General features: G+C 45.6%; 1 protein-coding gene across 2 annotated transcripts in view; it reads right to left on the reverse strand.

Annotated features, from left to right (window-relative positions):
• G2E3 (G2/M-phase specific E3 ubiquitin protein ligase) overlaps nucleotides 1–15,992 on the reverse strand; it is an 82,658-nt gene extending 66,666 nt beyond the window's left edge. Inside the window, exons 1-2 of one of the 2 annotated variants that reach the window (XM_082275201.1) lie at nucleotides 15,916–15,992; nucleotides 7,458–7,522 (exon numbers count right to left, since the gene is read on the reverse strand). In XM_082275201.1, the coding sequence (XP_082131327.1) occupies nucleotides 7,458–7,491 (34 nt within the window). In that variant the 5' untranslated portion in view covers nucleotides 7,492–7,522; nucleotides 15,916–15,992. Of the gene's footprint in view, nucleotides 1–7,457; nucleotides 7,523–15,911 lie in introns of both variants that reach the window. The other variant, XM_082275202.1, reaches the window with a different exon arrangement.
• Between the last annotated feature and the right edge of the window lie 9,337 nt (nucleotides 15,993–25,329).

The following is a 25,329-nucleotide window of genomic DNA, read 5'->3' on the forward strand; positions in this document are numbered from 1 at the left end:
TCAACTGAAAAAAAAAGGATGGAAGATTGGTCCTTGGGACAGTAGATAGTCCCTGAGAGGAAGCTTCCAAGGAAGGTCGGTGACCAGCCACACCAGATCGGCGTACATAGCCCAACATGGCCAGTCCAAGGCCACTAAGATGACCAGAATCCCTTCTGCCTCAATCCTGTGTAGAAGTCTTGGCAGAAGCTTGAGAGGAGGGAAGGCATAAAATCAGAAAAATACTGACCCCACGGGACCACCAGCGCGTCTGTGGCGCCCACCAGAGGATCCTGTGACCGAGCCACAAACCTCAGCACCTTTTTGTTGAGCCAAGACGCCAACAGATCCACCTCGGGGATGCCCCACCATAGACACAACTGATGAAACGCCTCCGAATGAAGGGACCACTCCCCTTGTTCCAACGCCTGCTGACTGAGGTAATCAGCCTGCCAGTTTTCTGGAATGTGTACGGCAGAGTCCTGGAATGAACAGTTCTGCCCACCTTAGAATGCTGGGCTACCTGCAGAGCCGCCAGGACGCTCCCCAGGTGATTGACATAAGCCACGGTCTTGGCATTTTCCGATTGAATGCGCACAGGACATCCCTGAAGACAATCCGTCCAATGTTCCAGGCACAGTCTGATCGCTCCGAGTTCAAAGACATTGATTAGTAGTCTGGACTCCAGTCTCCAGATCCTCTGAGCAGAATTTTTGTCGAGAACACCTCCCCAGCCAGACAGGCTGCATCCGTGGTGACCACTGTCCAGTACAAGGGGAGGAAGGATTTTGCCAAGTCAAATCGCCAGAGAATGAAGCCACCATATCAAGGACTCTTTCGTTCCTCAGCTTAGCTGGATCTGACTGTCCAGAGACTGTGGATTCTTGTGCCCTTTGGCCAGAATCTCCCTTGCAGGGACCTTGTATGGAACTGTGCAAACAGAACCGGCTCGAAGGTAGACACCATCAGGCCCAGCACCCACCGGAGGGATGACCATCTGCTGGACAGCAGGAGACAAATAGTAGCCAGCAGTTTCTGGAGTTTGTCCAGAGGAAGGAGCACTCTGGCTAAAACCGAGTCCAGAGTCAGACCCAGATAGTCCAGCTTTGTGGATAGCACCAGAGCAGACTTCTGAAAATTCAGAATTCAGCCAAACTCCCTCAAAGGTTGTGTGGCGATTTTCAGGTTTACACCAGAGCAGTAGGAGACTCCGCTCGCAGAAGGAGGTCGTCCAAGTAGCCCAGTACCGCGAACCCCCATTAGCGTAACAATGCTAGCACCGGGGCCAACACTTTCGTCAAGACCCGAGGAGCGGATGAGACCAAAGGGTAACGCCACAAACTGGTAATGCTCCTCTCCCATGGAAAAGCGGAGGAATCGCTGGTGACCGATACATATTGGAATGTGCAGGTAAGCGTCCTGGATGTCGATGATGGAGGTGAGAAAATCCCCCTGATGCAGGGAAGCCACCACCGTGCGAATGGACTTCATTCTGAACTTCTGCCCCCACACAAACAGTTCAGCGCCTTGAGGTCCAGAATTAGACGCACCTTGCCTTCCTTCCTGGGGACTGTAAACAGGTTTCAGTAAAACCCCTGAATATGTTCCGATGTTGGAAACGGGACAATCACCCATTGAAGTAAAGCCCCAAAAGGTCTTTAAAGCGGAGTTCCGGGCACAGAATCCTTTTTTTTTTTTCAATCTCCCCCTAACAATCACCCTTACACATCGATACATCCGCTAATCCTGGTTAGAATGGTGAAATAATGAGTTTGCAAGAATAAAATCTTACTTTATATAATTTCTGATGTGCGGCGCCATCTTTGTTGTGGATTGCCGAGTCCGTTGTGGGGAAATGTCTTCCCTTCTTCCTGATTCCAGTGGGCGTAGGCCTGTGAGTCAAGAAATGAGAACAGTGGTCGGCCGCCCATGTGACTGCAAAGTGCATCATGGGAGGGCCGAGGAAGAGCTCCCAGGACGCATTGCGGCAGGAAGTGACGAGGAGAGCCGAGGCACAGGAGGGAGGAAGTCCTTTGAAAGGGGAGTATACAAACCTCTGTAAACAGGTAAGTGAAAAAAAAAAAACTATGGGAATATCCAATTCTGACTCAGCGGAGAGTAAGGAATACAATGCAGTAATTATTAGAAATTTAATTTTGTGCCCGAAACTCCGCTTTAAGTGGACCGGGGACAGTCGCACATTGGAAGGAAGAACCTTAACAGAGGGTAAGAACGAAACTCGATCTTGTAGCCGGACTGAATGACCTCGTGGACCCACTTGTCTTGTCCACGGGTCCAGGAACCAGCGAAGACATTCTCCCACACCAGATATGGGTGAGGGCACACCTTCCTCAAGGGGCTTTGCCCAGTGGGTCTAGAGAAGCCTGCTCTTGACTTGCCAGACCAAGTTCGCTTGGATCCTCCAGAGGAGGCCCCCAAAGGGCTTCGATCCCTTGTCAGTCGACCCTGAGGGACCAAAAAAAAAAAAAAAAAAAACTTATGAGCCAAGGAGGGCCCATGTCTACAACGAGGGTCCTTGCTCTTAGTAGCCTGCGGAAGCAAGGTACTCTTCCTCCCCCAGATGTGACGTCACCACGCTCTCCGGCTGGCTATTTTCCATTGTGAACGCTGCAGCCCGTTCTTGGATCGTTACATGCTATCATGTCTATGATGTTTGTTAGTGCACTCTTTATTTAACATAATGTACCGTTATCTTTTGGATTACGCTATGATCCTTCTTTTATTTATGCATACCGGAATTCCTATACTCTCTGGATATTCATTTGAATGGGCACTATTGATGTCTCCATATGCCTGTGATACTTACCTGTCAAGGCGTTATGGGCTTTTCCATTGATTTGGAGGCAATCTGGTTTTGGTAAGCGGCCACTCTTCCTCTGTTTTAGTGTCGGTGATTGTATTTGAGGATTGGGGAGGACCATCTTTTCATGCATGCTGGGATTTGTGGTGCTTCTCTTCACTGACTTTGGTTTGTTTTTTACCACGTATATTTTTGCATTTGTTTTTTAATGGACATTTCACTGAACTATTATATATGAAATTTTGCACAATATGATCATGATTTATTCATTGTTTTCTATGGACCCTTACGATTTTTTTCACATTCACTTTTTAATCATGTTCACTATCATTTATTAGCGCTGCACTTTTTTTATGTTTAGGTATATCTATTGATCTGTGCTAGCTGCTATTTATTTCATTCAATTTTATAGTTATCATTTATTGAGCGCAGGTTTTATTTGTTTTTTTTTTTGGATAGCATAACCCAGTTGCCAGTCACAGAGCACCAATTGATCCTCAGCGGAGACCCCACCAGACTCACCACCCAGCAGAATCCAGGCACTGCAGCCACCAGGAGAATCTGCACTGCACGAGGGGCGATCAGAAAACAAAGAATCCAGGAGTCAGCACCAGGGGATGAAGAGGGGCTCTCACCGCCGAAATCGCCGCCCAGAGGGCTCCACTGTCATGGCCACCGCTATTTTCAATGGCAACCCACCGCAAAATGGCCACCGGACTACACAAACATGGCTGCCGTGCATTGAGCACACAGGCTACAAGAAAATGGCGGCTCCACGCTGCACCAGGATGGATCCCTAGGCCTCAAGGACAGGACCAGGCAGGAGCCCCACCAGGTACAGCCGATCGACTGTTCCCCGGCGGCACAACCCCCCCACCTGCATAGCCAGCAAGGTGCCCTGCCCCCACCCCAGGAGGTTGACCAGACCACCCACACAGCCCCAGCATAAGTGGAGGGGGGGGTAGGATGGGGGGGCACACACATGAAGGGGGGGTGTCCGACCGTCCCATGGAGGGGCTTATGTCTGTCTACCACAAAACCCTCCAGGGGGGGGGGGGGGGAGGGAGGACAGCTACTTACCACATACCAGAAACCAGTCGGGCACCGCTCCAGACAGAACCCCTCGCCATCAAAATGGAGGGGCTGTCGGGCAGGAGGAAAGTAGAGACTCGTGTCAAGACCCAGCCGAATGCGACCTCGTGAGGTGTTCAACCGGCAGACGAGCCCCCGTCTGGTGGGGACTATGTCGCAGCTTTGTTTGCTAGCCAGATTGGGGTGACCACTAGATCTAGATTATCCACAGGGAGAAAACAGGCGCCACACTGAGTGCAGTATGTCAGGATCATATGTTTAATATATCAAATGAACAGGTACTCACAAACGGTATGATAAAAACAGCATAGCAGTATGTGACAGGGAAAAGAATCATCCCAGTGTCCAGATTCAGGATGGCACTAGCGGTCTCGAAGCCCTGGGTAGTAGCGAGTGGAGAATCGACACTTCCCATATGCTGGGGACACAGCGCTGGCCGTCCTGACGTCACTTCCGGGATACGTACTGGCGCCGGCGACGCGTTGTCGGAGCATGCGCTCCTTCTTCAGGCCGATAATGCGCCATTTTGGACGAGGGCTTAAATAGACAGAAGGGCAGAGCCAGCTGGGTCCTAAAGAGTGCCATAATTCTAACTCAAAAGGAAGAAGCCTGCTATAACACTGAACTGGAACGAAGTGTATTATAGACAAACAACCAAAGCAGTGGTCAACTGGAATGCAGTCATCAAGAAACACTTACATCACATTACATATGTATATATATCCCCATATTGTTACACACAGGAATATATTATCATAATATAGTGATATAATTTAAATAATTTATTATAAAACCAAATATATAAAAAAGGATATGTATATAGAAATACCATTTTTCATTTCATAAAAGCCACCATATTTTTATAAAAAATACACCATATTTTTAAAAAAGCCACCATATTTTTAAAAAACATATCTTATCTAAAAATTATAAATCATATAGGTTATCTGAAAATTATCATCAGCCAACATATCCATCCACTAATGTATCCCATTGGATTATCCTAACTAAGTACATGGCCATTATAAAGGGTATTTTAAAAGGGTATTTTAAATAAGACAATAGGGCATATCTCTCAGATGTCCAAACAAAAATTATTGGATAGGATCAAATGAGAGAATTGGTCTCAATTTCCTCATTCAAACCACCCGGCACCAAAGTATCCAGGGTATAAATCCAATAGGCCTCTCTTTGACATAATCTCTTATAGCGATCTGCTGGCGCAAAGGTAGCGGGTATGGACTCAATAATCCACACCCTGAGGCCGACGGAAAGGTGTCCATGATGCAGCAGGAAGTGGCGTGGAACACTGTGCTTGTCATCACCAGCCTCCACAAACCTGCGATGTTCACCAAATCTCTTCCTCAGGGTGCGGATTGTCCTTCCTACATTAAAAAAATGGAGCGAATTCTGGTCAAGCATTGGCCAATCTTACTGGAAGACCCCAATCTGAGGGAGAATTTACCCCCCAAACCAAAGGTTACTTATAGAAGAGCAAGGAACATCAAAAGTATGGTGGCACCCAGCAAGTTGAAACATCTACCTATGTCACGTTTAGAGAGACCTTGCTTGATCCCACTTATTGGGATGTTCCAATGCCGCAAAAAATTGTGTTTGACTTGCAAACACGTCACACATGGACAGAAAATGTTTCAAGTGAAGGGAAAAACATATTCATTTACACATTTTTACAACTGCTCCACTGAGTTTGTTGTTTATTGCCTCACATGCCCATGTGGGCTCTTTTATGTAGGAAGGACAATCCGCACCCTGAGGAAGAGATTTGGTGAACATCGCAGGTTTGTGGAGGCTGGTGATGACAAGCACAGTGTTCCACGCCACTTCCTGCTGCATCATGGACACCTTTCCGTCGGCCTCAGGGTGTGGATTATTGAGTCCATACCCGCTACCTTTGCGCCAGCAGATCGCTATAAGAGATTATGTCAAAGAGAGGCCTATTGGATTTATACCCTGGATACTTTGGTGCCGGGTGGTTTGAATGAGGAAATTGAGACCAATTCTCTCATTTGATCCTATCCAATAATTTTTGTTTGGACATCTGAGAGATATGCCCTATTGTCTTATTTAAAATATCCTTTTAAAATACCCTTTATAATGGCCATGTACTTAGTTAGGATAATCCAATGGGATACATTAGTGGATGGATATGTTGGCTGATGATAATTTTCAGATAACCTATATGATTTATAATTTTTAGATAAGATATGTTTTTTAAAAATATGGTGGCTTTTTTAAAAAATATGGTGCATTTTTTAAAAATATGGTGTATTTTTTATAAAAATATGGTGGCTTTTATGAAATGAAAAATGGTATTTCTATATACATATCCTTTTTTATATATTTGGTTTTATAATAAATTATTTAAATTATATCACTATATTATGATAATATATTCCTGTGTGTAACAATATGGGGATATATATACATATGTAATGTGATGTAAGTGTTTCTTGATGACTGCATTCCAGTTGACCACTGCTTTGGTTGTTTGTCTATAATACACTTCGTTCCAGTTCAGTGTTATAGCAGGCTTCTTCCTTTTGAGTTAGAATTATGGCACTCTTTAGGACCCAGCTGGCTCTGCCCTTCTGTCTATTTAAGCCCTCGTCCAAAATGGCGCATTATCGGCCTGAAGAAGGAGCGCATGCTCCGACAACGCGTCGCCGGCGCCAGTACGTATCCCGGAAGTGACGTCAGGACGGCCAGCGCTGTGTCCCCAGCATATGGGAAGTGTCGATTCTCCACTCGCTACTACCCAGGGCTTCGAGACCGCTAGTGCCATCCTGAATCTGGACACTGGGATGATTCTTTTCCCTGTCACATACTGCTATGCTGTTTTTATCATACCGTTTGTGAGTACCTGTTCATTTGATATATTAAACATATGATCCTGACATACTGCACTCAGTGTGGCGCCTGTTTTCTCCCTGCAGCTCATCACAAGCCCCTTCTACTTGTTTGCAGAGCAGCCTGCGGAGTGTGGTGCATGGATACTTATTTAATTTATACCATCTAGTCATTGTGCTCATTTATTAGTATAAGTTGGTTATTGGAGTGTGCGGAAGCGTTTTTTTTTGGACACTTATCTTTTCCCAGTTGTGCGCCAGGTTTAACCCCCTTCCTTTCATCTAGATTATCCAACCTGTCGTCCAGTCCGGCAGTTGAATGGATTGCAAATCTACCACCGAAAGAAAAAAAAAAAAAAAACACGGGAAAAAAAAAAAAAAAAAAATCTACCTAAAAAGAAAAAATTGCCAGGACCAGAGATCCCAGCAAGGAACTAGATCCTTACTCCTAACTAGGAAGAAAAAACGGAGTACCTATAGCAGAGAGAGGGAGTATACCCTCCTGGGACTACCCATAGGCATAGCCAGGCATTTTTTCTGCCTAGTGTCCTACTCCTGTAGGGGGCAGTATAACTCAATGGTTAAGAAGATCAGGAGCTGTGTCTGGTACGAAAGAGAAAAGATTTTTTGCTAAAATAAGTGTGCAAAAGAAGCAACCGTTTTCTGAAATGTCTAAAGACTGAAATTCAAATACTCACGCAGGTCCATGGATGGGGTCCTATGCTGATTCATTGTGGGACAGCCACCTTTGTGCTGTACAGTGCTGGAAAAAAAAAAAATAAATAAAAAAAGGTGAATACTCAAAGAGCAAATCAAGAAACACTCAAAATGGGCTCCATTCACAAAGCGGTATCTATCTAAAAGGCAGCGTTATCTTAACGGCAACGGTCGTCATTGTCCTTAACCAGTGAATAGCTGGTTGTTTTGGAGAAGCGGCTGCCGCGTCTTCAACAACCATGACTCATCTGCTGTCAGCTGGGTTTAATGTTTGCACTTTGTTTACATTCTGCTGTCAGCTAGGAACCCAGCAGACTGGAGAGGAGTCAAGGTTGTTAACCACTTGCTCCCACCGTCTGACAGTTCTTAACCACTTCTGGACCTGAAGGATTTGCCCCCTTAATGACTACTAGGCCATTTTTTGCGATTCGGCACCGCGTTATTTTAACCACTTGCCGACCGCCGCACGACTATTTACTGCGGCGGTCAGCCCCTCACAGGCAAAGCGACGTAGGACTACGTCGCTAGCCTGTGAGGCTCTAGGGGGCGAGCGCGCACCCCCACCCCCCCGGCGGACCCGACGTCCGCCGGGCACTTGCGATTGTCCGTTACACCGGAAGAAAGGCAGGCGGCTAATGAAAACAAAGCCGCCTGTCATTCTTCCCTGTGTAAGAATGGAGATCATACGGTTCTGCTATGTAGGACCGTTGATCTCTGTTCTTACACCTCAAACCACATCCAATCACAGTTAGAAACACGCCCCTAGGGACACACTTAACCCCTCCTTCTCAAATAAAGTTAACTCCTTTCCTGCCAGTGCCATTTTTACAGTAACAGTGCATATGTATAGCACTGATTACTGCAGTAATGTCACTGGTGCCCCCAAAAGTGTAAAAAATGCCAGTCAAGGGTCCGATCTCTCCACCGCAATGTCGCAAAAAAAAAAAAAAATAGTAATATATGTGTGTGTATATATATATATATATATATATATATATATATATATATATATATATATATATATACACATATACATACACATACACATACACACACACGCATTTTTCACATCCTGCTATAAAACATTCCCCAAGAAAAAAAAAAAAATTAAAAAAAAAAAACTATTTTAGGCCAATTTGTATTCTGCTACATATTTTGGTAAAAAAGAAAAAGAAAATCGCAATAAAACGTATTTTGATTGGTTTTCGCAAAAGTTATCACGTCTACAAACTAGGGGAAAGATTTGTCATTTTTATATATTTTTTTGTTTTTACTAGTAATGGTGGCGATCTGCGATTTTTAGTGGGACTGCGACATTGTGGACAGATCGAACCCCTAACTAACTTTTGACACTTTTGAGGGGACCAGTTACATTACTAATCAGTGCTAAAAATATGCACTGTTGCCGTAATGACATTGGCAGGGAAGAGGTTAACCTAGGGATGATCAAAGGGTTAAGTGCGAGCCTAGGGGAGTGTTTACTAACTGTATGGGGGATGGGCTTGTGAAATTATCACAGAGACCTGTGATCCTATATAGCAGGATCACAGGCGATCGCGCATGCCCTGCGGCAATTGCGGCCGCCAGCCCCGTGGATCAATATCCCTGCTGCCTAGTGGGGGCAGGAGCACTCGCCCCCCAGCACCACGCACGCGGCCCACGTCGTTTCGCGCAGGAGAGCCAGCCTGTCGCAGTAAATGTGCAGCGGGCAGTCAGTAAGGTGTCAAAGTGATTGCAAAGTCTGCTATTTAAAAAAAAAAAAAAAAACACCATGCTATATTAACCTGCTCTCTGCAGTTGGTTTTGGCCCGGATACTTTTTTTCTTGGGTCCCTCTTCTGTGATCCTGGCCCCTCCCTCCTGTTGAGTGCCCCCACAGCAAGCAGCTTTCTGGTGATGGCACCCGAGCTGAGTCACAGCTCACTCTGTCCATACAGACACGGAGCAGCGACCCAGCCCCACCCCCTCTCTCTCCTGATTGGCTGACTGACTTTGATTTACAGCAATGGGAGCTAATCATGCAATACTGCTGTCTCAGCCAATGAGGAGGGGAGTCCCAGGCAGCAGAGAAACTCCTGCAACATGGCTGGATGAAGATGGGCTCAGCTAAGTATTAGGGGGGCCGAGGAGGCTGCTGCTCACAGAAGATTTTTTTAAGCATTAAGATAGAAAAACCTTCTGCCTTTACAATCACTTTATAACAAAAAGGCGGGGGCCACCCGATGACATCATGAACCCAACACTCCCCTGGCCGATGATGATATTACCGGGTAGCCCCACCCCTTAGTTATTTTTTTTTTTTTTTGGGTCGGCAGTGGGTGTCTTGATCGACAATGGATCTACTCTGGGGGAGGGGGGGGGGGGACTTTTTTATTTTAGTTTTTTTAAATAAAAAAGGACTTATCAAAAACTGCCTACTGTCTTTTTACACTACACCTTTTTTTGTTGAATGATTAGGAGTACTTATTTACATAGGAGGGGGCCAGGATCCAGGGGATTCAAAGCCCCCAGCCCAAATAACCCCACAAGCACCGAACAGGGTTGTGGGGAGGAGGCTCTTGTGCCCATCAACGTGATGACAAAGTCCTTTAGGAAGAGGGGGGTGGAAGACACAGAGCCCAAAGCTATCCCCCTATGTGGAGGGCATATGACCTAATATGGTTCGTTCTTGAGGGGGGCGCTTAATCACCCCCCCCCTTCCTTAAAGGAAACACCACACCATTTTTTTCTTGGTTTCCCTCAAAATCCATATCAGACCCAAGGTTCTGGTATGGATTTGGGGACCCTACGATGGTTTAATGTTTTTTTTTTTTGTTTTTTTTTTTATTTCTGTGTGGGCCTGGTTTGGAATCGGGGAGGACCCCCACACATTTTTTTTCCCACTTTTTTGTATTGCCGGCAATGTTTTTTTACATTCAGTTGTCAGTGGGGAACCGCGCTGACAGCTGATGACTCATTCGTTGTTAAAACAGGGCTCCACACAAAAGGGGAAGGTCCGGAGGATCCAGGCACCAGCTGCACAGCGGGAACGCTCAGGGAGGCCACAAGGAACGCTGAGTACCTAATAGTGGGGGGTTTGGAATGATATGTGCCCTAATGGATAGCCAAATCTGAATACCCCTGTCAATGGATTCAAGGCTATGTATGCAATAGAGATTGCCTCGCTATAGGAACCAAGCACCAGCATTATTACCGAAAGAGAGGTTCTTGTTACTAATCCTTACAGGGTCAATCGGAGAATCACCGGAAATAGTTTGTGGGGAAGGTCTGTGTCCCCTCAAACATTTATACCTTGAAGGCCTGCATAGATTGCTCTGAGTTTATCTTGGGCCATCTACCCAGGAGTGACCGCCTCACTACAGGACTTAAGCACCAGCCATTCTACCCGGGAAGGGGACTGTGCTATCAACCTCTGTAAGAACTGAACTATCAATTACCCCAGCAAACAATGTCGAACTAGAAGTATTGTGCAATGTAAAGCCATTATAGACGAGTAATGTTCTGCCACACATTCAAAAGCTCCTGAAGAAGCACAGTGTGGCACGAAAGATGTTGAACTAAGGTTCTACTTACCTTTGGATCCATCACCTGCATATTGGTTACCACGATTTCCCCTTACATAGATAGCCCCAGTTTTATACTGCAGCATTGTGTATTTATTCTAATATGATATTTATTATCCAGGTTTCACGGTTCCATATATATCTTTTTGTGCTTGGGCTTAGAACTGAATAGAGGATCATTGTTCTCCACAAGCTAGGTATTATGTAATATTTTAAAAAAGGGGGGGGATAACCAGGATAAGTACTCAAGCTGCAGCTTCAGATGAGACAGCAACAACACTAGAAATAAATGATAAAAGCCGCGCTAAGGTAGCTTGATGAATATAGCAATCTCATAAAGATAGATAAATCCTTGATGGGGAAATACACATATGGCAACAAGTGCCAGATAAGCACCCAAAATGAATTGGATAGACAAAAAATCTACTAAAAAAAACGTAAGCATTACAAAATAAACTGTTAAATATTAAAAACACACTTACAATATCCAAGAAAGAAATTTGCATGTAAACAAGCCGGCCCGGCTCATGTAGCCCGTTACTCGGGGCAGCGTAGTGACGTCAGCACGCCGTACCCTACGCGCTCGTCTCCAAAGACTTCTTTGTGTTTTTAATATTTAACAAATAGTTGACGGTATTACACTATCCAGTCCTTTCTATGACTCACTGAGCTCCAGCCTGTGACCGGTCTTGCCATCACCATCTCAAAGGCTGTGGCTTGGAGGCTTGTTGCTGTGATCCTTTGAGTGGCGCTGCGAGGTCACTTACTGTATGCTCAATTTGCATATTTATCTGGTAAGGAGATATGCATGTCACTTGTGTGTAACACCATGGTGATTAGCCAGATTGGACTTTTTCTTCACTCCACCGATCTTGGAACTCAATTTCTGGCACTCTAGGACTATTTATATGAGCTTTCATGGTTTTGCTTTTAGTTAAATATTAACTCACAATTTTTTGTTTATGTACAAGTTTATTTTGTAATGCTTAAGTTTAAGTAGATTTTTTTGTCTATCCAATTCATTTTGGGTGCTTATCTGGCACTTGTTGCCATTTGTGTATTTCCCCATCAAGGATTCATCTATCTTTATGAGATTGCTATATTCATCAATTTACCTTAGCGCGGCTTTTATCTTTTATTTATTTATTTTTTTTTTATTATGTGATATTTTATTGATGCTAATGACACTGGCAAGGAAGGGGTTAACACCAGGGGTGATGAAAGGGTTAAGCATGTCCCTAGGGGGTGCTTACTGTGTGGGGGTGGACTCACTAGATGAACATAGAGATCTGTGTTCCTAAATAACAAGAACACAGGATCCCTGTGTTCATCTGTGACAGAACGGCAGTCTGCCTTGTTTACATCGGCGTTCTGTCTCTGGGTAGCGAATGCGGGTGACCAACGGACATCGCATCTGCTAGACCCGCTGATTGGCTCCCCCTCTGGCTATTACACGAAATGACATACAGGTACAAGTGGTTAAGGATGCATTGGCCAGGTTCCAGGCCTGTTCCTTAACCACCAGCTATTCACTGATTGTTAAGGATGCTGGCAGTAGGGTTGCCACCTCATCCCTTTAAAACAGAACACATATTAATTACACAGGTTCTGTGGCTGATTAAGGTGGTAATTAAACTCACTTGGAGCCTTCTCTGCATTAAATTAGCCTCAGAACCTGTGTAATTAATTTGTGTTCTGGTGTTCTGTTTTAAAGGGATGAGGTGGCAACTCTAGCTGGCAGCCTCCGCTTCAAAAAAAAAAACACTTCTAAACGCTGGGCACAGGCATTTAGCAGAGTTAAGGAGCAGTCAGTGTTTTTTCTGCCAAAACGCTGCTGCTCCAGAAAGCACTGGAAGAGGGTTTTTTTTTTCTGCCACTAAACTCTCCTGCCAAAAAACGCTGATAAAAGCCAATGTGTGCATTAACATAGGATTACATGCAGAGGAGTTTAGAAGCAGTTAAAAAAAAAAAAAAAACATCTGATGCCCAAAACAGCAGCTGTATAAACACCCACTGTACGCGAGGCCTTTGTAGGAAACCAAAGTGGCCTCAAGTTAGAGCAAATTGACCAACAACTACCTGAAATCGGCGTGATAAAAAAGCTTGTGCTCTCCTTCATTTGTGGACCTTCTCAGTTTTACTGGCAATCAGTATCTATATAGAGAATCTTATCATATTAAGAATATATACCGTAATAATAGTAATATCTAATAAGATATGGGTAATATACAAGAGTGATATAGAATGGATTATATTATGTGTTTGAAACAAATATGATAGGAGGTTCTAACAATACTGGAAAGAAAGGATAAAAATAAATTCACGTGTATGTATAAATGCATTATATAAAGCAATTTTTCTATTATAAAGAGGAAGATTTTCTTGTCCTCCCGCTTCCTGATTGGCCAAAAGGCAAACCCCATGCCATTGACCGAGGAGGAGGCACCGCGGGAGGACTGAGGAGACACGGGAAGCTGGGGACTGAACTTAAGAGAAGTGAGGTAAGTGCACGGACGGGTCTCGTGGGGAATGCTGGCGCTCTGCATTGAAAGGAGGCAATGCTGTGGGCACTCTGCATCGATTGGGGGCAATGCTGTGGGCACTCTGCATCGATTGGGGGCAATGCTGTGGGCACTCTGCATCGATTGGGGGCAATGCTGTGGGCACTCTGCATTGATTGGGGGCAATGCTGTGGGCACTCTGCATTGATTGGGGGCAATGCTGTGGGCACTCTGCATTGATTGGGGGCAATGCTGTGGGCACTCTGCATTGACGTCCCGCCCCCCCCCCCCCAGCCACACAAAATTTATCAAACGTTGACTGGTCCGCGGCGATAAAAAGGTTGGGGAGCACTGATCTATGTTGTATTCTGAATAAAATATTGAAACGTGAAACTTCCACATCATTGCATTCTGTTTTTTTTCACAAATTGTAGTGTCCCAACTTTTTTGGAATCGGGTTTGTATAAACGTTGTATACTTTGTTACTATTGCACCTGTACCCCATCCTCAGCCCATCGGGTACCAACACAAATTGAGTTAGTACCCAACTGTGTGTGTACCTGGCGCTCAGCTTATACATTGAGCCGGCCATGGATGGATCCAAATTGGGCTGGTTCAGCTCTTCTCATTCATGAAAAGCCGATCCAATGAACAACCTCTCCTGGGCCATCTATTCGGCTGCAGGGCAGATTAGTGTTTTCTGACAGTGGGTGTGTAGGAGGAGTCTCGCTGTCACAATACACTGACATAATGGGAAGGGTTCCTCCATCCACATCCAATGTATGGCCAGCTTACTGACTTTATTACCACCCAATGTTCAGGACATCATATTACCGCCCCCAACTCTCAGGCTGCCACCTTAACCCCCGACTCTCGGCATGCTGCATTACCTCTTTAGGATGCTGCAATACTGCCCCTGACTCTCAGGACGCTGCATTACCACCCCCCCCCCCCGCTCTCAGGGCTCTGCGTTACCACCCCCCCGCGCTCTCAGGGCTCTGCATTACCACCCCCCCCCACTCTCAGGGCTCTGCATTACCACCCCCCGCGCTCTCAGGGCTCTGCATTACCAACCCCCCCCCCCGCTCTCAGGGCTCTGCATTACCAACCCCCCCACTCTCAGGGCTCTGCATTACCACCCCCCCCCACTCTCAGGGCTCTGCATTACCACCCCCCCCCACTCTCAGGGCTCTGCATTACCACCCCCCCCCACTCTCAGGGCTCTGCATTACCACCCCCCCCCCCCACTCTCAGGGCTCTGCGTCAACACCCCCCCCCCACTCTCAGGGCTCTGCGTCAACACCCCCCCCCCACTCTCAGGGCTCTGCGTCAACACCCCCCCCCCACTCTCAGGGCTCTGCGTCAACACCCCCCCCCCACTCTCAGGGCTCTGCGTCAACACCCCCCCCCCCACTCTCAGGGCTCTGCGTCAACACCCCCCCCCCACTCTCAGGGCTCTGCGTCAACACCCCCCCCCCACTCTCAGGGCTCTGCGTCAACACCCCCCCCCCACTCTCAGGGCTCTGCGTCAACACCCCCCCCCCCCCACTCTCAGGGCTCTGCGTCAACACACCCCCCCCCCCACTCTCAGGGCTCTGCGTCAACACCCCCCCCCCCCACTCTCAGGGCTCTGCGTCAACACCCCCCCCCCCCACTCTCAGGGCTCTGCGTCAACACCCCCCCCCCCCACTCTCAGGGCTCTGCGTCAACACCCCCCCCCCCCCCACTCTCAGGGCTCTGCGTCAACACCCCCCCCCACTCTCAGGGCTCTGCGTCAACACCCCCCCCCCCCACTCTCAGGGCTCTGCGTCAACACCCCCCCCCCCCCACTCTCAGGGCTCTGCGCTACACCCCCCGCGCTCTCAGGGCTCTGCGTTACCACCCCCTGCGCTCTTCTAAGGGCTCTGCGTTACCACCCCCCGCGCTCTTCTAAGGGCTCTGCGTTACCACCCCCCCCCCCCCCGCTCTCAGGGCTCTGCGTTACCACCCCCCGCGCTCTTCTAAGGGCTCTGCGTTACCACCCCCCCCCCCCCCCGCTCTCAGGGCTCTGCGTTACCACCCCCCGCGCTCTTCTAAGGGCTCTGCGTTACCACCCCCCGCGCTGTGAGAACATCACATTAGTCCCTTTAAATATTGAGACTAAACAAAAAAGGAGAAACCCTTCCCAAGTCCTGGAAAGGCAAAAAAAAGCAAAGCCTTCCCGCAGATCTCACCATCATGTCTGTTGTTGAACCCGATAGCTATAAGTCTTGTCAGGAATACAGGTCTGAACAGATGTTTACCACGGATCACCACCTAATAAATAATCCACCCCTCCATAACACCGAACACACCATCGCACTGACCAATGGTGAGTCTCCTAGGTGCTGAACCTACCTGGAAGCCGGTTCCCCGGGCCGGTAGGTCCCTCTCCTCCAATATACGCTCCCTTCTCCTTCCAATTCTGTGTTCGAATTTACCACAAAATTCAAATCCTAACATCCGGTCTCTCCCGGAGGCAGCCCTCCCCCACACCCGCGGTGCTCATTGGTCCGGAGAACGGAAGGGAAGCCTTGCTGGCGTTCCAAGCCTCGTTGTGAGCCTCCCGTCTGACCAATTAGAAAATGAAAGCTCGCTGTGTAGGGTTGAATCACGTAGCAGAAACAGGCAGTCATATGATATGGGCTCAGTCAGAGCTGGTTTGTTCCTGATATTATACTGAGTGTACTGTATATAGACAGGGGTGTATATAGACAGAGCCGTGTATATAGACAGAGCCTGGACAGGGTTACGTTGTGCTGAGACTGAAGTCAAGCCATCAGACAGTTCCAAATTAGTGGTCATGCTATCAGACAAGTTTTTTGGGTTGGAAATTGTAAACAGAAACATTATTTGACACAAAAAAAAGTAAAAAACCTAAATTTTTTAACATTTTAGGCCAATTTGTTTTCTGCTACATATTTTTGGTAAAAAAAAAAAAATCGCAGTAAGCGTATTTTGATTGGTTTGCGCAAAATTTATTGCGTTTACTAACTACGGGAAAGATTTATGTAATTTTTATTGTTTTTTTTTTAACTAGTAATGGCGGCAATCTGCGATTTCTTTTTTTTTTTTTTTTGCGGGACTGCGACATTGCGGTGGACAGATCGGACCCCTGACTGACATTTTTGACACTTTCGGGGGTACCAGTGACATTACTACAGTAATCAGTGCTATACATATGCACTGTTACTGCAATGATGACACTGGCAGGGAAGGGGTTAACTTTATTGGTGATCAGTGGGTTAAATGTATCCCTAGGGGTGTTATTCTAACTGTGGGGGTGTGTGGCTTGTGATGTAACCACAGAGACATACGATCCTACATAGCAGGATCGCATAGCCTCTGTGCTTACATCAGGGAGAATGACAGACGGCTGTGTTTACATCAGCCGTCTGTCCTTCTCCCTCTCCTGTGGAAGATTGCGAGTGGCCGGCGGACATCGGAGCAGCCGATCACACGCTCTGGGGGCGAGAGAGCGCCTCCGGCGGCACGCACTCGCCCCCTACAGGCTCCTGGGCGAGCAACGTAAGTCTACGTCGCTTTGCCCAGGAGCGGCTGGCTGCTGCAGTAAATAGTCGTGCGGCGGTCGGCAAGTGGTTAAAGATACTCATAACACCTGTATATGACAAAACTGAAGAAAAATATACAGGGATGGAGACGCAGAGCTAAACCTGCCGGTGTCTCATTTAAAGTCCCAAAACTGCCCATATTTTTTATGTTATCAGGGATGGAGAAGCTGTGCTTTACAGGCTGATGTCTTATTTAAAGTCCCAATTTGTCTTTACTACCTATACTAAAGGGATGGAGGTGTGTGCTTCCCAGCTGGTCATTTTTTAGTTTGCACCCCATGGCTATTACACAGCCATTCGTTTTTTCAATACCAGTCATGGATGGGAGCAGGTTGGGCGAGGATTGGGCCATCTCCAAGCCCACTTGTTTCCCATCAATCCATCAGCATTCATGTGCTTCCATTGTGGAGACTCTCAGGTTGAGTAGTGTTAGGACTGCAAGATACACAGGGTGCCGTGGAGAGGCCTTGCAGCTTACACATGCGTTTGCAAATGTGTGTTAGCCAAACTGTTAACTGTTTTTAACCTACATTGTTAGACAGATTTATTTGGTTTGTTAGCAGACTGGTGGGTGAGTGTATCAAGCTAGGGGCCGGCTGATTTCCACACACCTTTTTTTAGTCCCCCTTTTTCTTCAGTTTTGTCATATACAGGGATGGAGACGCAGAGAAATAGCTGCCGGTGTCTCATTTAAAGTCCCAAAACTGCCCATTCTTTACAACTCATAACACCTTTCCCAAGTAAATGTAGAAGAGAAGCACTTGACCTAGACATTGCTGTGCTCCCACTGTACTGCATATGTAGGCTCATTTACTGTGGGGAGTTAATGGTTCAGTGCTCATCACGTTCAAAATGGTATCATCAAGGATGTCAAAATATTCCGGAGATTGCCATTAAAAAGGAAAGCTATGTTTGGAAATGCAAACTTTGCACATAAACACAGACATCATTTAGGCTCGGTTTCCACTAATGCGGCTACGAAGTCGTGCTACTTCTAGCACGACTTCGTAGCGAAAGTAAAGTGCGGCTTCAGTGAGACTTGTCCCTCATATATAGAGGGAAGTCGCGCTCAAAAGTAGTGCACGATCTACTTTTGAAGTCGCCGCAACTGAAGCCGCAGCAGTGGAAACGGGCCCCATTGAAAACAATGGCTTTTGACTTGCTGTGCGACTTGACATGTGTCAAGTCGCACCGCAAGTCGCACTAGTGGAAACCGGGCCTTACTGTTGGTTCAAAACACACCATATTTTATGAAAAAAATTACACACAAGGTTTAAGTTTCTATTTGTAACATTATTCATACTAATTAGTATTTGTATAGTGTATAATTGGATGAATTTTTTATTATTTAAATACATTCCCATTTATAATTGTTTAACCACTTGCCTACAGTGCACTTTCACCCCCTTCCTGCCCAGACTGATTTTCAGCTTTCAGCGCTCTCACACTTTGAATGACAATTACTCAGTCATGCAACACTGTACCCATAAAAAATTTGCGTCCTTTTTTTCACACAAATAGAGCTTTCTTTTGATGGTATTTAATCACTACTGGGTTTTTTATTTTTTGTGCTATAAATAAAAAAAGACTGAAAATATTGTGAAAAAACGCATTTTTCTTTGTTTCTGTCATAAAATTTAGCAAATGAGTAATTTTTCTTCACAAATTTTGGCCACAATTTATACTACTACTTATCTTTGGTAAAAATAACCCAAATAAGTATATATTATTTGGTCTTTGTGAAAGTTAGAGAGTCCACAAGTTATGGTGCTATTCATTGAAAATTCATCACACTTGACCACACCTGATGTACTGAAGGCCTATCTCATTTCTTGAGACACTAAAAAGTCAGGAAAGTACAAATACCCCCCAAATGACCCCTTTTTGGAAAGTAGACATTCCAAGGTATTTAATAAGGGGCATGGTGAGTTTTTTGAAGTTGTCATTTTTTCCCACAACTCTTTGCAAAATGAAGATTTTTTTTTTTTTTTACAAATTGACGTATTAACAGGTTATTTCTCTCACACAGCATATGTATACTTGCAACTACACCCCAAAACACATTCTACTACTCCTGAGTATGGCGATACCACATGTGTGAGACTTTTTCACAGCCTGGCCACATACAGAGGCCTAACATCCAAGTAGTATCGTCCGGCATTCTAGGAGCACAAATTACACATATAATTTCCTGACAACCTATCGTACTTTTGAAGGCCCTGGAGCACCAGGACAATGGAAACCCCCATAAAATGACCCCATTTTGGAAAGCAAACAGCCCAACGTATAATTTTTGAGGCATAATGAGTCTTTTGAATATGTCATTTTTTTCCACAAGTTTTTGGAAAATGTGGAAAGAAAATGAAAACACATTTTTTTTTACACAAAGCTGTCCATTTATGCAATATTTCTAACACATAGCATGTACATAGCAAAAATTGCACCCCAAAATACATTCTGCTATTCCTCCTGAGTATGGCGATACCACATGTGTAACACTTTTTCACAGCCTGGCCACATACATAGGCCTAACATCCAAGTAGCCCTTTTCACAAAGTTGTCCATTTATCCACTTTAAGACTGGGCCTATTTTTGACACTTGGTGTTTACAAGCTAAAATCATTTTTTTTGCTAGAAAACTACTTAGAACCCCCAAACATTATATATATTTTTTTAGCAGAGACCCTAGAGAATAAAATGGAGATCGTTGCAATATTTTTTATCACACCATATTTGCGCAGCAGTCTTCCAAATGTGATTTTTTTGAAAAAAATTCACTTTTTTGAACTAAAAAATAAGAAAACAGTAAACTTAGCCCAATTTTTTTCCATAATGTGAAAGATAATGTTACGCCGAGTAATTAGATACCCAACATGTCATGCTTCAAAATTGCGCATGCTCACAGAATGGCGCCAAACATTGGTACTTAAAAATCCCCATAGGCAACATTTTAAAAATTTCTGCAGGTTACTAGCTTAGAGTTACAGAGGAGATCTAGGGCTCAAATTATTGCTCTCGCTCTAACGATCGCGGCGATACCTCACATGTGTGGTTTGAACACCGTTTACATATGTGGGCGGGACTTGCGTATGCGTTTGCTTCTGCGCGCGAGCTAACGGGGACAGGGCGCTTTAATTTTTTTTTTTTTCCTATTTATTTTATTTATTATTTTTTTATTTTTACACAGTTTAAAAAAAAAATGTTTTTATCACTTTTAATTCCTATTGCAAGGAATGTAAACATCCCTTGTAATAGAAATAGGCATGACAGGTCCTCTTTATTGTGAGATCTGGGGTCAAAAAGACCTCACACCTCACAACTACACTAAAAAAGAAAAAAAAAAAAAATTGTTGAAAGAGGAAAAAGAAAAAAAAAAAAGCGGCCCTTTAAACCGGTTGCTAGGCAATGTCTTTTGACGTAGCTCCGGTCCTCCAAGACCATAGAGTCGAGTGAGGGCCATCTTGCCCTCACTCGACTTCCTGTCTCTGAGGATCCGGGACCGGATAGTTTTCCCCGCTGCCGGCAGGTCCGGTAAGCTGGGAAAACGTCTGGGACGCGGCAGGAGGGGCACCTCTTCCCCTGCACCGTAAGGGTAATTCTGCGGCGAATCTGCCACTGGGACCACCCTTATCTGAAAGCCGACCGCCTGCCGTTTCAAAAAATACTGGGGTTATGGGGGCTATCTGCTGCCATAACCCCAGTATTTAGCTTTTAATGGCCGACGCATATAGTCGTTAGGCGGTCAGTAAGTGATTGCATGTATATGGCAAACAGGTGACGATGACTGATGGGGTGACAGGTGACGATGACTGATGGGGTGACAGGTGACGATGATTGATGAGGTGACAGGTGATGATGATTGATGAGGTGACTGGTGATGATGATTGATGAGGTGACAAGTGACGATGATTGATGGGGTGACAGATGACAATCACTGACGGGGTGACATGTGACGATGATTGATGGGGTGACAGGTGACGATCACTGATGGGGTGACAAGTGACGATGATTGATAGGGTGACAGATGACGATGACTGATGGGGTGACAGATGACGATGACTGATGGGGTGACAGGTGACAGTGATTGATGGGGTGACAGGTGACGGGCGATGGTCACTGATGGGTGACAGGTGACAGTGCACGGCGGTACTGATGGCAGTCTCTGGTGACCGGTGAACTTTAGGCTACGTTCACATGTGAGCGTAGCGATCATGGGCAGAATCACTGCGATTCTGCCCGCGATCCGGAAATCATTGCAAATTCCGGGACGCCTGTGCGTTGCCCCTGATTTGCAATAGCACCCCAAACGCTGTGCGATGTTGCTGCGATTTCCGCCTGCCGAATCGCGGTAACATCACGCAAACAATGCATGACGCCCCAAAGAAGCTCTTGTACCTTTTTTGGGCGTCATGCGTTGTTTGCGCGATGTTACCGCGATTCGGCAGGAGGAAATGGCGGCAACATCGCACAGCGTTTGGGGTGCTATTGCAAAAAAACGGGCAACGCACAGGCGTCCCGCAATTTGCAATGATTTCCGGATCGCGGCAGAATCGCTGTGATTCTGCCCGCGATCGCTGCGCTCACATGTGAGCGTTATGGGTGTCAATTTCTGGGCACTGATGAGGTGACTGTTGGGTGACAGGTGACATTGGGGGGGGGCTGAGGACTGTGTGGGGACCTTTATTGGTGTGATTTTACTTTTTACATGTGTACAGAGCAGTAACTCACTGTTTCTAGCTCTGCTCTCCTCACACTGGAAACTGTATGAGGAGAGAAGAGCTAGTAAGACTGAGTTACTGCTCTTTGTTTACATTTTGTGATCGGCTGTGAATGGATTCACAGCCGATCACATAGTAAACAGTCACTGTCAGTGACTGTTTACTACTGCTGGTGACAGCTGTGTTCCTACGGAACACAGTGCCACCGACATGACCGCGCTGCGCGCTCCCGATCGCGCATGCGCGGTTATCTCCCGGGCGCCTCCATTGTGATCGGCTCTGTCATTGGAACACAGCCGATCACGTGGGAAACAGCCATGCCTATTGGCTGTTTCCCCCCTGCCGGTGACCGGCTGTGTCCCGGGGACACGCCGACACCGGCAGTGCACGGCGGCGCGATCGCGCGCCTGCCATGCATTTCCTGGGTCACATAAAGGGTAAAATCTATGCGCTACCAAACAAGAAAAGAAGTGTCGGGGATAAAAAGATAAATAGATGGAGCACCAGAGGTCCTGCAGCTAGTTCTGTAGTGTCACCACATACGATCAAATAAAGTGCATAAGAATAACCAGCGCTAAAACCTCTTAAAAACGGTGAACCATAAGTTACTGTATACAGTAAAAATATGACATAGGAAATAAATTTCTTGAAAATACAATACAGCAATAAAAAGTGTCAATCAAATATAAAGTGTCCAGTGCAAGAATTGAATTAAAGTGCCAAGGTGCTGAATAAGTGAAGGTAATGTGTAGTGAACTAAACGTTCAAATATTCCAAAATCATTTGTAATGTGAAAAAAGTGGTAAAATAAATATATGTGCAGATAATGAGCAGATTGTACAGGTTCTATGGACCCAGAACTAGTCAAAAGCTCGGACTTAAAGCGGTTGTATCCCGCTTTTTGACACTTTTACCTACAGGTAAGCCTATAATAAGGCTTACCTGTAGGTACAAATAATATCTCCTAAACCGGCACGGTTTAGGAGATATTTACAGTGCATGCAGCCGCTCGCGCGAGCGGCGCATGCGCTCTGAAGGTCCGGGGGGACCTTCAATTAACTTGCCGGGAGCTTGCCGGAAAAATCACTCCCGCGCGCATGCGCGGGAGTGACGTCATCGCGGCTCCGGCCAATCAGAGCGCTGGAGCCGTCTCTTTCGGCCAATCAGCGCGCCGGAGCCGCCGAACCCGGAAGAGACGACGAGGGATCATGGCAGCGCCCGCATCGATGTTCGGGGGTCCGTGTCGGGGCTTCGTTTTAAGGTAAGTTAAACATAATGGGCTAGTATGCGATGCATACTAGCTCATTATGCCTTTGTCTTGCAGGTTTTTTTTTTTTGTTTTTTTTTTAATAGGGTTTACAACCGCCTGAAGCAATTGATGTAAAAACAAAAATTCAATTAAAGTGCCATAGGAGACATGAGCTGCTGGTAGCTGTGAAAAATGTGCAGAAGGTCAAAAATCGCCTTGCGAAAATAAAGAGGAGCAAGTTGCACAGCTTCTATGAGTAGAGGAACTGTTCACAAGCTCCGAAACAAAATTTAATAGAGGCAAATGAAGAAATATGCCCTATAAAGGGCGAACTAAAGAAGTGCAGTGAAAGTAGTAGTGTAAGTTAACAAAAACTGTGATTCCAATCAATAGGTGAAAACAATCAATAGAAACTGAAATATCAAGGTGCACAATGCCCTATGATAGGTGAACCCCTGTGAACGGACAATAAAAAAATCTTGGTGAAAAATATCACAGTAATAACAAAACGTGATATAAAAAGTGAAGTAGGTGAATATCAAAAAGTGTGGTCCATAAATAAGTGGGAAAAGTCCAATAATTCTCCAAATATTATAGATAAAAGTTCATAATAAGTGCAATTACAGCCAGCGATAATTAGTGATCCCAGTGCCACAGTGAGTGAGCAAGATATCCTCAAAATAGGTGAAATGGCCGCTCACCTCACTTGTCTTTCACATAAGCATGTCAGGTGTCTTGTGTCAACCTGCCGTTTCCCAGGAAGAAATGGAGTCTCCACAGGCGATATGGGAGCCAGGGTCCTGCTCCTATAGGCTGGTCTGTAATACTTATAAGTGTGTGGCTCAGACACTCGATGATTAGGGGGAAAGATGTAAAGAGGGTCTCATAGCGCAGTATGTTTAAACACGATTTATTTCCAGGTAAAAGATAAATTTTAAACTCACATTTAGGTAGATCAATAGATGCAAATAATGAAAGCAAAGCCGCCGATGCGGTTCCTGTATTCTCTCACCGACTTCCGGTCTCGGCCGTAGACCAGGAAGTGACGTCACCACGGCGTCCCGACGCGTTGCGTAACCAATCAAGTTACTTTATCAAGGGTAGAACCTTTTGTTTTGCATGTGTGCGCTATTCTTTTTTAATATACATGTCTTTTGTTTCATAGCTGCACCAGCTTTAGAAATACATGGGTATGCTCCCCCAAAATGTTTTGCTTGTTTATTATGTATTCGGTCTGACCAGACTACCGAGGTTGAGCAACCCACCCCACCCCCCACACACACCTGTACTCTATCAGTAACCACTATCAAGTGGATATAGGAGGAGTCCCCTGTAGTGCATTTGCACATCTTTCCTAGCAAGGAGTGTTATCTCCAAGGGTTAGAAAGGCTGGATTCATCTCTTTTTTATGGATAGTGTAGGACCCACTGATAATGGGGTACTTTGACGCAGTAGTGGGCTTGAGCACGATATGGCCATATGGTGGGACCAAACCCCCATTTTTATTTATGGATTGTCTTCAAATTTGGTAAAAATTTATTTTGCATGTGTGCGCTATTCTTTTTTAATATACATGTCTTTTGGTTCATAGCTGCACCAGCTTTAGAAATACATGGGTATGCTCCCCCAAAATGTTTTGCTTGTTTAACAATATTTTTCACATTTTTTTATATGAAATTCCCCCCCAAAAAAATGTAAAAATCTAAATTTTTTATTATTTTAGGCCAATTTGTTTTCTGCTACAAATTTTTGGTAAAAGAAAATCGTAATAAGCGTATTTTGATTGGTTTGAGCAAAAGTTATTGCGTTTACTAACTAAGGGAAAGATTTCTGTCATTTTTGGTGTTTTTTTTTTTTTTAACGAGTAATGGCGGCGATCTGCGATTTTTTTTTTTTTTTTTGCGGGACTGTGACATTGCGGCGGACAGATTGGACCCTTGACTGACATTTTTGGGGGTACCAGTGACATTACTACAGTAATCAGTGCTATATATATGCACTGTTACTGTAAAAATGACACTGGCAGGGAAGGGGTTAATTTTATTGGAGAGGGAGGGGTTAATGTATGCCTGGTGCTTACTGACGTGTGGGGGGAGGTGACTGAGTGACACAGGGACAGGTTGCATGTTCAGCTATGCTGAACCCTGCAATCTGTCACTCCTTGTCACTTAGGAGATCCGCCCGCTTTGTTTACACAAGCTGGCGGATCTCCGGACTCGATTCCCCGACGATC

This window comes from Pelophylax lessonae (genome assembly GCF_965119305.1).
Source record: "Pelophylax lessonae genome assembly, chromosome: 13".
Lineage (NCBI taxonomy): Eukaryota > Metazoa > Chordata > Amphibia > Anura > Ranidae > Pelophylax > Pelophylax lessonae.